Here is a 15,038-nt window from a genome sequence, read left to right as displayed (position 1 = left end):
CCAGGGGCGCCTAATCACACCCTGCCGGGGCGCCGGCGGACGCGCCTGATTTAATTCAGTGAACGACTATAATACCCCAAGCTTGTCCGCAAACGGAAAGATAGATAGAAGTAAACATAGAGCAAATTTAGGAGCAGCTTCTAAACTATTATTGATTATAAATAATAATTAATAAACAATACGTTCAGTGTATAAAATAAATAAAAGGCAATATTTAAAATATCTGAGTTTTACTTACTATATTGCACTTAAACAATCCATGTTAATTAAGTAATTAATTTTTTCCAAAACCAAAACAAAGTAATAAAAAGTTGTTTTTTTCCGATGTAATTTTTAAAAAAGGGAAGAAATTTTTTTTTTTAAATTTATAAATGAAAGTAATTGGTGCTAAGGGGCGAAGGGAAATAATTTTTAGGCACATTTAGAATTTTTGTGAAGGGTGATACATTTTTTTTCATTCCAAATGACGTTAACTATAATGCTAAGTTTGAAAAATGAAACATGTTTTTACAAAACTATCCATTTTAATGTATTTAATAATTAATTTAGATAATAAACACTTAAAGAATATTACAATGTGGCGATCAAATAGAGTTTTCGCTATATGCAAAATGAATCACCCCTCTCCCGCTGAAGAACATCTACCGCCATCCACTCCACCACCCACGCCTTCACCCCGATCAATATACAATTTATATAGAAAAAATATACTTTTACCAGTGTCAGCTCCCCTTCCCCTCGGAGAAAAAAAAGTCGGAAATAAACACTATCTGTATGATTGAGGTTTAAAAATAGTGTCTACCTTTAGTCGGTATGATCTAGAAATGCAACCAGTGTTTCTTTCAGAATTTTTCCCTCCGGAGACGGAGGTGTATATATGTATATATATATATATATATATATATATATATATATATATATATATATATATATATATATATATATATATATATATATATATATATATATATATATATATATATATATATATATATATGGGACATCCATAAATGACGTCACGCTTTTTGGACGATTTTTACCTCCCCCCTCCCCTCAGTCACACGTCGTCACAAAAATCCAGACCCCCCCCCCCCCCTAAAACGATGTCACACCTCTGCCTACAACCCCCCTCAAAATTGCTGTACATTACCTGTAATATGCTAGTATAGATTATTAAAAAATGCCGTTGTTTTGTAAACATCATGTTGGTTCATGAAAAACAATTTTATTCAGGCATTTAAAAGAGGTTATAGTGGTATTGGAGGTAGGACAAAATGATTACTTTTATGCCAATAGTGGACAGGCCATTCATTTGTCTGGAGCCAAAATGTCGGGAACCCAATTGTCGGGAGCCAATAAGTCGGGGCCCTTTTGACTGGGCTATTTTGACTGGGTCGTTTGTATTATAGATTCCATATAGTTTTGTAAGTATGTCTATACTGGGTCGTTTTGTCGGGGGTCGATTTGACGGGGTCATATTATTAATATTAACGGGGCAGTTTTGACGGGGTCGATTTGTCCCGGGCCTTTTTGACAGGGCACCGTATAGTATAAGTGTAGTGTGTGGGTGTTTGTGTTTTAAATTTTTTTTACTGCTAGGCTCATGCTAACAATAACTGCAACGTTTCCGGTTGCTGAGACAGAAAGTAGGATTACCATATTGGCAACATGTCGATTTTACAAAAAATTGCAGATATTGAGGCCGAGGTATTTTGCATAAATTATAATTTGGAACACATAATCTCATATCAATTCTAGTTGTTTTTGGTAACCTATAGCTTTAGCCCTTTAGGTACGAAAAATCGGCCGAGGCTAGTAGTAAAATAAGTGTAAGTGTGAAAATTTTCGAAGTGACTACTCGGAAAAAACTTTGTCCCCAACATCTCCACTTTGTCCTCAAAAGATAGTTCTGCGCATGCGCAGTGACCTATGGCTAGGGATAGGGCTATATCACAATATAGGCCTACTTCTATTAGTTAGGCCTAAAGCCTTAAGATGAGGCAACTTTGTCGCACATAACTAGATCTAGCCTCTGCCGATTTAACGTACCTAAAACGATAGATTACCTTTTTTTTTTACATTACATTTTTTTTTTCATATTGAAAACATGATTTTTTTTTAAAAATTAAAATCTCCAAACATCGTCACTCGCGTGATAGCTTGCTTACGTGTACTATCCCGCGGGTGGATAATCCCACCACGGTCGAGGGGTCAATATGAGGTCAGCAGGCCTATAGTACACGTCATAGAATGAACACGCGTACACGAGATCATCGGTGTCTTCACTTCTCTTCCCCCCCCCCCCCCCACTTCTTCGAGCAAATTGAAAAACAGGCTACTTCGCTACTTATGGTCATTTTTTTTTAAGTTCACATATCACGCATGCTAGACAGCCAGCTGTATAATTTTTTTTTACTAAAGAGCTGTTTGATTTAGCTAGATCTAGGACTATCTATTTCTAATAATAAGACAATGTGCAAGTAAAATCATGGCATCTAGGACTTTCTAGGGTAAAGATTTATCGTAACGAGGAGCGAACCGCGGTAATGTGGCCTAAACTAATTAATACATTTTTAAATTATAACAGAGTAGAGCCGAATGGATACAAAGCTAAGACTGATTTTAAAACTTAGCTTAATTTTTTTTTTTTTTGTCTACACAAGAGGCACACGTTATTTTTATACTCTTAAAAGATAAAACAAATGTTGTTTAATGTAGTAAGAGTAAGGTAACGTAATTTAAATATTCAATTTCAACTTGAAGTCGATCTATCTTGATAAAATCTGTCACGAAAAAAAACAACAATAAAAGCTCTCCATCCTGTACTTATACCAATTGAAATTTTAACAGACGAAAAAAATGATGCTCGCGCAAAAATTTATTTTTTAAAACTAGATCTAGATCTACGTCTTGCTTAAAAAAAATAAACGCTTAAAAAGCCGGTAAACTGATTATTTAGCGCAAAAAAAGGCCCTTGAACGAGCATTGTTTAAAATACGCAGCAATGACAAAGGCTAACGGCCGATCAATAAATCTAAAAATCGCCCGTAATTAGGCCTAGCTCCGAAAAAGGCCACTGAACGAGCATCACAACTAAAATACCCAATGTTGTCGTAATTGCTATGACATCGTGCTACGAATGGAAAACGTAACTTTTTGACCTCTTTTGATGGCGAAAAAGAGTTTCGCATTTTAAGAAGTTAATAGGTCATTTTGTTTTTGTTTGTTTTCTCAGCCCATAATTAAGCTAGACCATTACATTTGGTCTCAAATTAACCAGTAAGTGATATGGTTTGTAATGAAGTATGATAAAAACTATTAACTAGGCCTAACTAAAACTATTCCTACTTGCTACTCTATAAAAAAAACTGACCAATCAGAGTGAGGCATTTTCCTGTGATTATTTTATTCACCTATTTTTTCAACATGTAATATGTATGTACTAAATGTAGAACTACTGTTTTTATATCTCTTAACCTTAACCCTAGGAAGAGGCTATTCGGACCCAACATTAAGTGTGTTACATACTCATATAACCTGTGAGTTAAAATTATAGGGCCTACCTTTTTTGTTTATTTGATTTTTCTTGTGGATTTGCTAGCATTTTATTATGTTTTATTGTAATTAGTTATGCGGATTTGCTAGCGTTAGTTCTTGTGTTGCTATTTTTAATTACCTTATATTTAGTAAGTCTATAGGCCTATATATAATTATTAAATATTTATAAATATTGTAAGACGTCGTGGTCGAGTGGAGAACGTCATGCCTTCCAAATCACTATCAGTTACTGGTTCGGAACCTTTCTAAGCTTTTTGTTAGCAGTAAAGTGTATTTAACTAAGTTTAATGTTCTATCTCGATAGTTGAGTTGTTTGCATAAATGTCATTTTTTTTAATTTATTGTTTTGCCTGCTCATGGTTTCTCATCAGCACAAGAAAACTAACGACTCGGTCTAGCTAGGGTTACTGTGAGTTCCCATTGGTTTAGATGTGAATAGTGTAGTGTAGGCGTATAGCATACATCATAGCTGATAGCAAGACCATTGCTATCTGAGCTTGTCGAAGAAAAATGTATTTGGGGTCATTGTGAGTTCATATGTTATTTCTTGCTTCTATTAAAGCGTACTACATGTAAGATATTAATATTCAAGAAAACGGGCCCTGGAGCTGTAGACTGTAGCCTACAATGAGCTATTTTATACAATTATTATTTTTTTAGTATTTGAACTGAAAGGTCTATAAAATCAAATTACATTTAACTGAAGAAAAAAAAAGTACATTTTTACGTGTGCGCTCTCCATTCGCTCGGTCAGAGAAGTTCATACCACAGGCCATATTTTATAGAATTACAAGAATAAAATCACAACAGAAAAAGATATATTCTGCATCTGAAAAGAATTATTGTTTAACTAAATCTTCACAATTTTATTGGCGGTAGAGGCTATAAGGACCCAGGTCCCAATAGCAGCTGTGTGATTGGGACCCGTGTCCAAATAGATGCATCCTTAACCCTAAACCTAACCCGACAAATCCATTTCAGCATATTTTATTCCCTGCTACATGACACGTTCACCTCCAGTTGAGTGTTTTTTATTATAACACTACCGAAACACACAAAATGCTAGGAAAACATTGGGCTTATTTCTTTATGAATTTTTGTTTTTAGTTTTTGATAATTCACTGTTGCCAAAACTTAAGAAAAATCCAAATTTGGAATATTGAATATTTAAAAATCTAGATTTAGATAGATTCAAGATTTAGCTTTTTTTTTTTAGCTCCTGAAAAATGTTCTTATCAGTTAAAATTTATGTCAATGGGTTAACTGTTAAGTATAAATCTCAATATCGCTAACCCTAATGCCTTACCCTAAATTAAAATAGAAAAAAAGCAAAATAGAAAAGGAATGGAACCCACGCCGCAAAATCAAACTACCTGATACGCAACCAATTCGACCACCTGAACAGTTATAAAAACGTAGAAAAGCCAAGTCTCATACACAAGATAAAAATAAATATGCATGCATACTCAGGGCATTAAATTTAAAAATAAATTTGATTGGTCTGTTAAAAATAGCGAACTGAGAATAGCCTTCTGAGAGTATTAGCGAACTGAGGATAGCCTTCTGTGAGCTATTTGTAGTTAACTATTAATAGACACTCATATATAATCTATTGTTTTGGGTTGAAGGACCTAGTATGTCACTAGTCACTAAGAAGAAGAAGCTGATTGGGGTGCTGGAAGTACATGTTGGTAATGGTTAAATGGTAAAATCCTAAAATGCGAAATTCAAGTTCGAAATGCCTGCAGAATATATATTGAGTGATGTGAGAGGCACAATTTGTGAGAACATATGTTGGTAATCTCACGATATAGTGTTGGAAATTATCTGGTAAAGTTTGTTGAGTTTTGTCAACATTCATCGCTGTAAACCATAGTTCATTTGACTGTTGAAATATAATACAAGTCAAGAACATAACATTTTAACTTAATTTTAAGTTTAATTGACAGAAACTTGGCAACAATTTAGCCCAAGTAGATCTACACCTAAATATTAATAATTAAGTTGATTTAGGCCTAGTAGTTAATGTTTATTTAAGAAACATAGAAAAAGCTTGCAGAAGATTGGCGACAACTAGATTCTAGTACTTGTAAAATAAGATGACAGATTTACTAAAGCAGTAAGGACTGAAACAATATTTAGTTCCTGCAATACACTTGAAATAATTAGAAATACAAAATAATAAGCAAACAGTATGCCCTATTTCAAATGCTACTAAAACCAATGTATGCAACTTTTTAAACATGTAAAAAAATAATACAGCTCCAAATAACCAATGGTTTACAGTACTTCTGGTGGTTTCCAGAATATGGCGTGACAGACTTATCACAGACTATGCCTTTTTTTTACACTGTACCATTCCAGAATAATAACTGTGAGATTTGCAGTTTATTTAGGCTTTATGTTGGTCCTGGTTTTTTTAGTGAGATGTGTGAGAAAAAACATTTGGGAGTTAGTAAATTGCAAAACGCAAAATGACCTATTTTCTTTTCATGGTCTGGTCACATCCCTGACTACCAGGCATGTAAGATTAGCTATAAGAAAGTAATTTTTTACATAATGAATGTAATGAAAAATTGCTAATATTTCAAGCAATCGTGGTGATCAGGACTATGGAAAGAAGTTTATCTATTTAGCAACCAAAACAAATTTCAAGCTCAATATTTTGGGAGGCTTTAAATAAGGTGGTAAAGTCAACACAAAATCGGAACATCTGATTCATTTAACATTAAATAGCAGTACTAAATTTAAAGTGTTTTTAGTATAAATTAAAGTTCATTGTAAATCATCAGTGGGTAGGAATTTGGACGCTGTATCATTTCTGCAGACATTAACACACACCCCCACCCAGGATTAATTTAAGTATGTATCTGATTTTTTGTGTACAGAAATTGAGTGAAATTGAGTTTTCTTAAAACTACTCCACTAAAAGATATCTACATTCTCCATATTCTTTACTCAGCTAATTAAGCAACATATTACATAATCAGAAATGTATGTAATTTTTTTATCCACTTTTAGATGGCCAGGACTCAAAAAAATAAAGCAACAAGTGGACATTTAGGACTGCTTAAAGCTAAATTAGCTAAGCTACGTCGTGAACTTATCGAACCAAAAGGTGGAGGTGGTGGTGCTGGAGAGGGTTTTGATGTAGCAAAAACAGGAGATGCTCGAATTGGGTTTGTTGGTTAGTTTCTTAATTAGCTCCGTTTTGTTGCACTAAAAATATAATGTAATATTAAAAAGAAACATGTAACAACAAATAATTTTAGAGTGAAATTTCACTTGTTGGCTGCAACTGGCAATAAATGAAACTCTGTCACAGTAAAAAGTACAAGCTTGTTTAGTTTTTAAAGAGAAAGATACAAATCAGGATTTGTCATTTTTATTCAATTTTAAAGTTTTGATTTGTGAACTACTTTCCTAATGACAAAATATATCAACCACAAAGTGCATTTTAAATCATTTTAAAAACATTATACTTCATATATTTTCCAACTGATAACATGTTAGTATCTAGGTTTTAGATTTTTTTTTAGTTTTAGAATAATGCTTCTTTTCTTCACAATGATTTTAATCAAACATGATACATTTGAAGAGATTTTTGTACTTTTTTCCTTGTAAATCTTGAACTTTGACTAGCATTTTTATTGGTTATGAAAACCAGGCAGATTTTTGGAAATCATTCAGAGTGGTTCTTTTGCATATTTTTTTCAAGACTTTGATGAGATAATTCTGTATTCAACAATACTGTCATAATAATAATTGTGCCAAACTCCAACCAATACTTCATTTAGAGAAAGATAAGTTTAATAAAATAGAAAAATATGTTTGCTGTTTTAATAAATTGTGATTTTATAAATAAAAAAGCACATTTCTTGTCTCCAAGGATTTCCATCTGTTGGTAAGTCAACTTTACTCAGTAATTTGGCAGGAGTTTATTCAGAAGTTGCTGCTTATGAGTTTACAACGCTCACTACTGTTCCTGGAGTCATCCGATATAAAGGTGCAAAAATACAAGTAGGTTGTTAAAAATATAATAACAAAAATGGCTGATGATGCTTGACTGTGTTGTATATATACTAACTGCATAAAAGTACCTACTTAGGAACAGAACAGAGCCAAATACAAACACAAACATTACAAAAAACATAAACTCAAAACAATTACAATGCAAACGCAAAATAAACACACAAACAAAAGCACCGTGTAAACAAACTCAAAAGAAAACAAACACAAAAGAAAACACAAAAACCAATGTAAACACTAACGCAAACACAACATCCACAAGCAACACACAAAAAGAAATGCAAACACAAGCGCTTTATCAAACAAACGACCATGTATTCCAACAATATTGCTCTCACGGATTTCCGCGCAATTCGCATTCACATTTTTTAAAATTAAATAGCAATACTTGAATTTAATTTCTTTTTAAATTACCTCCCCTTGCAAACTTATAAAACATTTTAATTAATTAGGTTTTTGTGTTCGCATTTTGTTTTAGTTTGTGTTCGTATTTTGTTTGAGTTTGTGTTTTCATCTGTGTTTGTTTGCGTTTTTTTTTTTTGCGTTTGCGGTATTGTTTGAGTTTGCATTTGTTTGGTTTGTGTTGCGTTTGTGTTTGCATATGCATTGTGTTTGCATTTTTGTTTGAGTTTTCGCTTGTGTTTACTTTTGTGTTTGTGGGTTGCATTGTGTTTGTGTTTGATTTTTCTGTTCCCAAGTTGGTACATTTAAAAAAGATTCACCGTGGCGAAGCATGGGTATGCAGCTAATATATATTTGTATGTGTGTGCATATCTTTATGTTGTATATAAATATACGATGCCCCAATAGATAATAGTAATCTGGTAATTTATTTGTGATTAACTACAGAACTCTTCCTCATCGGTTGTCATTCAATGATTTTAAAAAAAAATGGTTATGGATCATTTATTTTTGGCTAAACAGTAATTAAATTTTTTTTAAGCTACTGGATTTACCAGGTATTATTGAGGGTGCAAAAGATGGAAAGGGTAGAGGCAAGCAAGTTATTGCAGGTAAAAGTTTTCTTTTAAAAAATAATTCACACATCAATAAGGATCTGTGACTAATGGCTGAAACAATTGGAGGATAACAAGCACTGTAAAAATTATTTTTTATCTAACTTCAAATTTACATTTATATTTTCATTTTTTTTTTAACTATTAGTTGCAAGAACCTGCAGTCTTATCTTTATTGTTCTTGATGTACTGAAACCACTACAACATAAGAGGATTATTGAAAGAGAACTGGAGGGGTTTGGCATTCGACTTAATAAAGAACCTCCTAATATACAGTTTAAAAAAAAAGACAAAGGAGGGTTGAACCTTACTAGTCTTGTAAGTTAATTGATAAAATGTATGGAATAGATCTAAGTGCATATTTCTGGTCTTGATTAGAAAGAAAATTTTTTGCTTTCTATTTGTCTACTTATCCTCTTTCCAAACTCATTACTCATTTATTAAATTCATATTTTAACCATGAAATTTTTTTTGATGCAGTTTTATGCTGCAGCATACTATTTTTTCTAAAACATGACTCATTGTCCTTCATTAAACTACGAAATAGGTCCAGCAAAGTGAACTTGATCATGATCTAGTGAAAACAATTCTTAATGAATACAAGATCCACAATGCTGATATTACATTAAGATATGATGCCACAACTGAAGACCTCATTGATGTCATTGAAGGAAACAGGGTTTACATTCCTTGTATTTATTTGCTTAACAAAATAGATCAGATTTCAGTTGAGGTAAAAAGAATTTTGAACAAAATATTTTTCTCATGTGTTAACTAAAAAATTAAATTATTTCAGTTGCTTTAAGTATTTTTTTTTGTTTTTGTTGAATGTAACTCAGTTATATATTGTAGATCAGTTTTTCTTTTGAATCAATCATTCTCTGTTTTGTTGTATTGACTTAACAAAGTAGATGAGATTCTAGCTGAGTTTTTTGTTTGTTACCTAAATTGATATTTAGCCTTCACTTTACCCATCCATAACTTTTGCACTTCTCAAATTATGCTATGATCTGTCAACTTCATTTATTTATATATATATATATATATATATATATATATATATATATATATATATATATATATATATATATATAGGCCCTATATATATATTTAAAGAAAAAAAATATTTCTTTGAGAAACACCAATGACTGTTATTCTGATATCCAGATTGTTCTTCTTAATTATTGTTATGTAGAAGAGCCTTTCTGCTTTCATTATGTTCAGTGTTAAAGTTGAAACAGTACTAAAGTGTGTTCTGTCTATTGGATAAATAAAATAATACTTTTTGTTTGCTTTGATAAACCAGCTTTATAAATCAGTACATATAAGAAAACTGAATTTTTTTAGGAGCTGGACATAATTTATAAAATTCCCCACACTGTTCCAATCTCAGCTCATCACAAATGGAACTTTGATGACTTGTTAGAGAAAATGTGGGATTACCTGAAACTAGTTCGAATGCAAGTATTTTATTTTGTAGCATTTAAAAGAAAATAGAAAATCATTTGTATTTTGTTTAGATCTCAAATACTTGGGCTTATTTATTATATATTTTATTACAGTTACACTAAACCTAAAGGACAGCTTCCTGACTATTCATCTCCTGTTGTACTCAAGGAGGGCAAGAGTTCTGTGGAGGATTTTTGTAACAAACTTCACAGAAGTATTATAAAGGAGTTTAAAATGTTAGCACACAGTTTTAAAAGATTAGCCTTGTACAGTTATTCTTTTGCTATTAGATTTAGTGGTGCTAAGTTGTAAAGATTTTAGAAGAAATAAATGGTTTATAAAAATCTAATTTCTTGCCCATTTTCTATTTTAGTGCTTTGGTATGGGGTTCCTCAGTAAAGCATTGCCCACAAAGAGTTGGCAAAGAACATATATTGTGTGATGAGGATGTAGTTCAAATAATAAAAAAGTAAGTAAAAGATAAAAAGCAATTACTTTTGTGTTTGTGGTTACAAATTGTAGATCAAACGAGGGAATCAAAATAACTCAGTTGTTTTGGCTGAACTAATAATTCTTGCATAAATTGACTACCAAACTTCCATTTGTAGTTTACTTTCTTTCAGTCTTAATTTGTGTTATTTTGCAATTGTCATTAAATCATTAAAAATGATTATTTGTAACATTTGCTAAAGAGAATTGAGCTAGATTTTTATTGAGCTCATATTTCAACTAAATGGATAGACAAGCTAATCTCATTAAGTTTTCAGTAGTAGTGAAGATTAGGACAGAAAAGTTACAATGTCTGGAAAATTTCTAATATTTAAAGAAATTTCAAAGAAATGTATGGTTAAGGTTAGAAATGTACATTGTAAAATTTTGCTATTTTTACGTCTTAGGCACAGAATTGACAGGGTACAGCGAACTTAACTAGCTAAGAGGTGTATCTTACTTTAAAATTTAGGACGTGGTTACAAGACTGCATGATACAAAATAATGCACACATTTATTGTAATGTAGTACCTTTCGATCCTTGTGGTCCATGTGTTTCAGTGACTTGGTACATGAATGACACAGGGATGTCCCACAGACTTGAGACTTTAGGATTAAGAGTCAGAATATATTATTGCCTTTGGCTTATGAACAGCCAAATTATTTTTAAGGGGTAAAGAAGAGTAGTTATTTTGATGTGTGTTATAGTTTTCTTTTGGTAAAACAATATTGAAATGGAAGTACTGCATAATCAAATGTCTGTAAAATATGACAAATTTGTTTTGAGTCCCTGAACTACACGAATGGGGAGTGCAAGGGGGAAGAATTAAGTCAGATCTAAAATGAATGAAAATGGTTAGAAGAGGAAGGGAGTTTGGACAACTCTCATTAAGATAGAAATAATTTTGTCTTACATTTCTATTAACATCATTTTTGTTTTTTATTTGGGTGTGGGGGAAACTTATTTAATTTTAGTTTGCGATAAGGTGTGTTTGATACAGAAAGGAGGGTGTTGCATCATTTATGGATGCTCTCTTTGTTATTACTATCTTAAAATTAAATAAATCTTTACAGTGCAAAATAAAAGCTCAATTCAAATTGAAATAATATTTAAACATTCTTTCAATACTATAGATGTATTCTGGTATCAAGTCAGTAATAAACTTGTCTTGTGGATACTTCCACAGCTACTGATACACATTTATTTTGAAAATCTATATACTATATTAACATGTACTGAACAAAAGTTTTTAAATGGCTTTGATGAATTTTTTTTCCCCCAGAGTTTAAAATTTTGGCTTATGGCCCCCATCTGGTGGAATTGGCTGCTTTTCTACCACTGAAGTTGAAGCAGAATGGCCTTTAACAGTTTGATAAGAAGTAGAGCACTGAATTGAAGAGGTTTATTCTTCTATGTCAGTGTTTGTAAAGATTTATGTTTGAATGTTGAACAAATGGAACAGAAATGTATGAGCAAATGAAAGATTTTAAATTGTGCATTATTAATTAAATCATAAAAAAAAATTGGCAGTGAATCATTTGAATGTAAAGTATTTTTAAAAAAATTGGTAATTAATAAACAATTTGCGTGTTTACTAAATTTACCCTTTTTGTTAAATAGCTTTTTTTAAAGTTTAAAAAATGATTGTCAAATGTACTATGTTATCAGTTAGGCTAAATTGTGTTTTGAGTTGATTTAACTTCCGTGAGTGTTGAGTTAATTTTGCTGCTGTGTGTTTATGACCTGAATTTTAAAAATTTGGGTTTCATAGTTCAATTAATTTTACTTTAATTATAAATATACACACAAAAATACTATTTATAAGTGATATAAATATTTTATTGTTAAAAGTATACCACACCTAAACATAATAAATCTATGCTAAGATCATGCTTGATTCATGCGTAAAATATTTTAAATCTAAAAACATAATTTATTCATAACGGTTTTACAATACTAACAATGAACTTGAATTATAAGTAGCAAGAGATCTTGCATAACTTTCTGAGTAAATAAAGTGAGTGGGCAAATACTTAAATCTTGAGCACATGTGCTGCTCTCTACCTTTTCTACATGCACACTGTGTAGCCTACTTGCCTCTACACACACACACACACACAGCAAAACTCTTCAAGAAAAACACATTCTGCTTTATAAACACTAGTTGGAAGTTATTTTAAAATATTTAGTACTCATTTGCAACATTTCAATTTGCTTTATTTTCCAACATTAAATAGTAACAATTAATCTCAGTATTTCCCTCTCATTTATCAAGAAAAAAATTCTATAACATTTGTGCTGGAATTCTCATCACTTTGAAAATCATTTATTGCAGTGTGTAATTACATTTTATTGCACAAAATGGATGAACTTGTAAAAGTATGTACAAGGCAACAAGAAACAATAACTTTGTGGACTGTGGTGTTAGGAGAATTTCCTCATGCATGTATACATGAGTGCACATACTAGATGTATCTTTGATCTTTGAACACTGGCTGTCACAAAGAAAGATGTAGAGTATTGGGTTATCAGTTACTGTTCTTTTTTCTCCTCTGTGCTTGAGGCAGGAGTTTCTGGAACTGGGCTTGGCTCTTCATAAGGAATTTCAGGCTCAAAGCCACAGAGGTGTGCACTTAGATTCCACAATTTCTTTGCTGTGTCCTTGTCTTTGATTCTCTCTTGAGTTTTCATAACTTTGCAGTTGGCGAATGTTTTGCCTGAGAAATTAATAAACAGAAAATGTAAGAAATAAAAACTGGCTTATGCATAATAGTTTGTATTGAAGCATATAACCATTGTTATTGAACAGAGTGATTGTGTAAAACTTTAAGATAATGTATAACATTTAAATTGTGTTCCATGAGAAATTGGTGTGGGCACAGATCTATGCTATAATACAAGGGTGACTGATTTTATTCCCATACCTGAGAAATCCCTGAGACTGTCTCCAACAGCTAGGTAGACAACAGTTTGGCAACCATCTTCAGGTGACTTAAACATAAATCTGGAGATAACTCTGAGCAGGTTGCCATACATGCCGGGGTAATTCCTCAACAACTCAGTAGCACAAGCACCTGATAGAAAGCAGTGAACATCACATTCTAGTACATATCAATCTCCTGATATAAAATATAAAACATCACATTCTAGTAGACATGTGCCTGATATAAAAAAAAAATACTTTTTTAATTTCGCAAGGGCGGCGCCACGGGAGGCTGCGATTTTTTTTTCTATATACGGTTTATAAAATTTCGGTTTCACACCGTTCACCCGTGTACCATGAAACTTTGGGGAGATGATTAGACCACTCAATGGTAGGGTTCTGCAAAAAAATATTGTTTAATATTGCAAGCAGTGTTTCTTCCAGACTTTTTTCTCCGGGGGGGGGGCACTTGAAATTTTCGTGTGTGGGGGGGGGGGGGGGGCGGACACTGTTAAAAGTATATATTTTCTATATAAATTATATAAATTTCATTTCGTTCGGGGGGGGGGGGGGGGGCGGTAAAAATTTTTCAGGGAGAAGAGATGCCTGGAAGAAACTCTGATTGCAAGGGCGGCGCCGCCGGGGGGGGGGGGGAGCGATTTTTTTTTCTCTATACACGGTATATAAAAAATAAAACTCGGATGCGGTTCATCTGAGTGCCATGACACTTTAGGGAGTAGATGAGAATACTCCCGAGATTATTTATGCGAAAAAGAAAACTAAAGTTTCTTATGGGTGGCGCCATATAGGGTACAACTTGCGTCAATACACGTTTGGCGCCCAGAGTTTTAGAGCGACTATGTTGGCACTTGAAATCCGTTAAACGAGCGTCCTGCATAGCGAGTAAGGGGTACTACTATATTCAGCGGTAAAACTACAACAGGCTTCTAAAAATAACTTTGTAACGCGAGGAAATCCTTCTGTACAGTTTCGTCACCTTGCGAAAGATGAAAAAATAACTTTTTGAATATGAGGGGCCTACTGTAGAGTTTTGTCACTTTGCGAATGATGCAATAAGCATCTATTATTAGACAATCCAGTCAGAAATTGAGATCGAGCATCTAATAATAGATCATTAGTAACGCTAGCATATTGCATCAGTCACACTGATGTTTAAAACACGTCAAATAATTTTTTTACGCGCTGAGGAAAAAATCCTGTTCATTTGTGTCACTTTAGCAAATGACGCAATCTGCATCATTGTTAACAGGATGCTATTTGGCATGATGGCGCCTGTTAGTTTTAAGGAGCCAGGGGCCGTACGTGGCGCCTTTGCGTTAGTGTAATCGGGGGGGGGGGGGGGCCTCTACGTCCCTGACACATGGGCAGTCTACCTCATTATTTCGGTGAGTGATTAATGTACGCTCAAGGTTTTCATGCGGTGGTATAGGTAAACCCGTGTCCCGATATTTATGATTCAAGCGCAGGCATTGTTTACATATCTTCTTCTTCTTCTTCGTTCTTAATTTTTAGTGTTGGGAGGGATCGAGCCTTATCTGCCAGAGGGTTTGAA

The 15,038-nt window shown here is 32.9% G+C and overlaps 2 protein-coding genes across 2 annotated transcripts in view; one reads left to right on the top strand and one right to left on the bottom strand.

The window, feature by feature from the left end:
* Positions 1 to 1,599: 1,599 nt before the first annotated feature.
* On the top strand, positions 1,600 to 12,141 carry LOC131952843 (GTP-binding protein 128up). Its single transcript, XM_059315733.1, has 10 exons — positions 1,600 to 1,707; positions 6,580 to 6,745; positions 7,448 to 7,578; positions 8,531 to 8,600; positions 8,752 to 8,921; positions 9,151 to 9,336; positions 9,951 to 10,063; positions 10,166 to 10,288; positions 10,426 to 10,521; positions 11,825 to 12,141. The coding sequence occupies exons 1-10, from the start codon at positions 1,669 to 1,671 to the stop codon at positions 11,829 to 11,831; spliced, it is 1,101 nt and encodes a 366-aa protein (XP_059171716.1). The 5' UTR covers positions 1,600 to 1,668; the 3' UTR covers positions 11,832 to 12,141.
* Positions 12,142 to 12,359: 218 nt separating this feature from the next.
* Positions 12,360 to 15,038, bottom strand: part of LOC131952840 (retinol dehydrogenase 13) — a gene marked incomplete at its 5' end in the record, with an annotated part of 10,122 nt that continues 7,443 nt past the window's right edge. Inside the window, 2 exons of the mRNA XM_059315730.1 lie at positions 12,360 to 13,259; positions 13,467 to 13,616. Coding sequence (XP_059171713.1) covers positions 13,075 to 13,259; positions 13,467 to 13,616 — 335 coding nt within the window. The remainder of the gene's footprint in view (positions 13,260 to 13,466; positions 13,617 to 15,038) is intronic.

The sequence above is a fragment of the Physella acuta genome, unplaced genomic scaffold (genome assembly GCF_028476545.2).
Source record: "Physella acuta isolate Inbredline_101_S28 unplaced genomic scaffold, ASM2847654v3 ptg000891l, whole genome shotgun sequence".
Taxonomy (NCBI): domain Eukaryota; kingdom Metazoa; phylum Mollusca; class Gastropoda; family Physidae; genus Physella; species Physella acuta.
The sequence above is the reverse complement of the archived record's forward strand: the minus strand, read 5'-3'. Positions and strand labels throughout refer to the sequence as shown.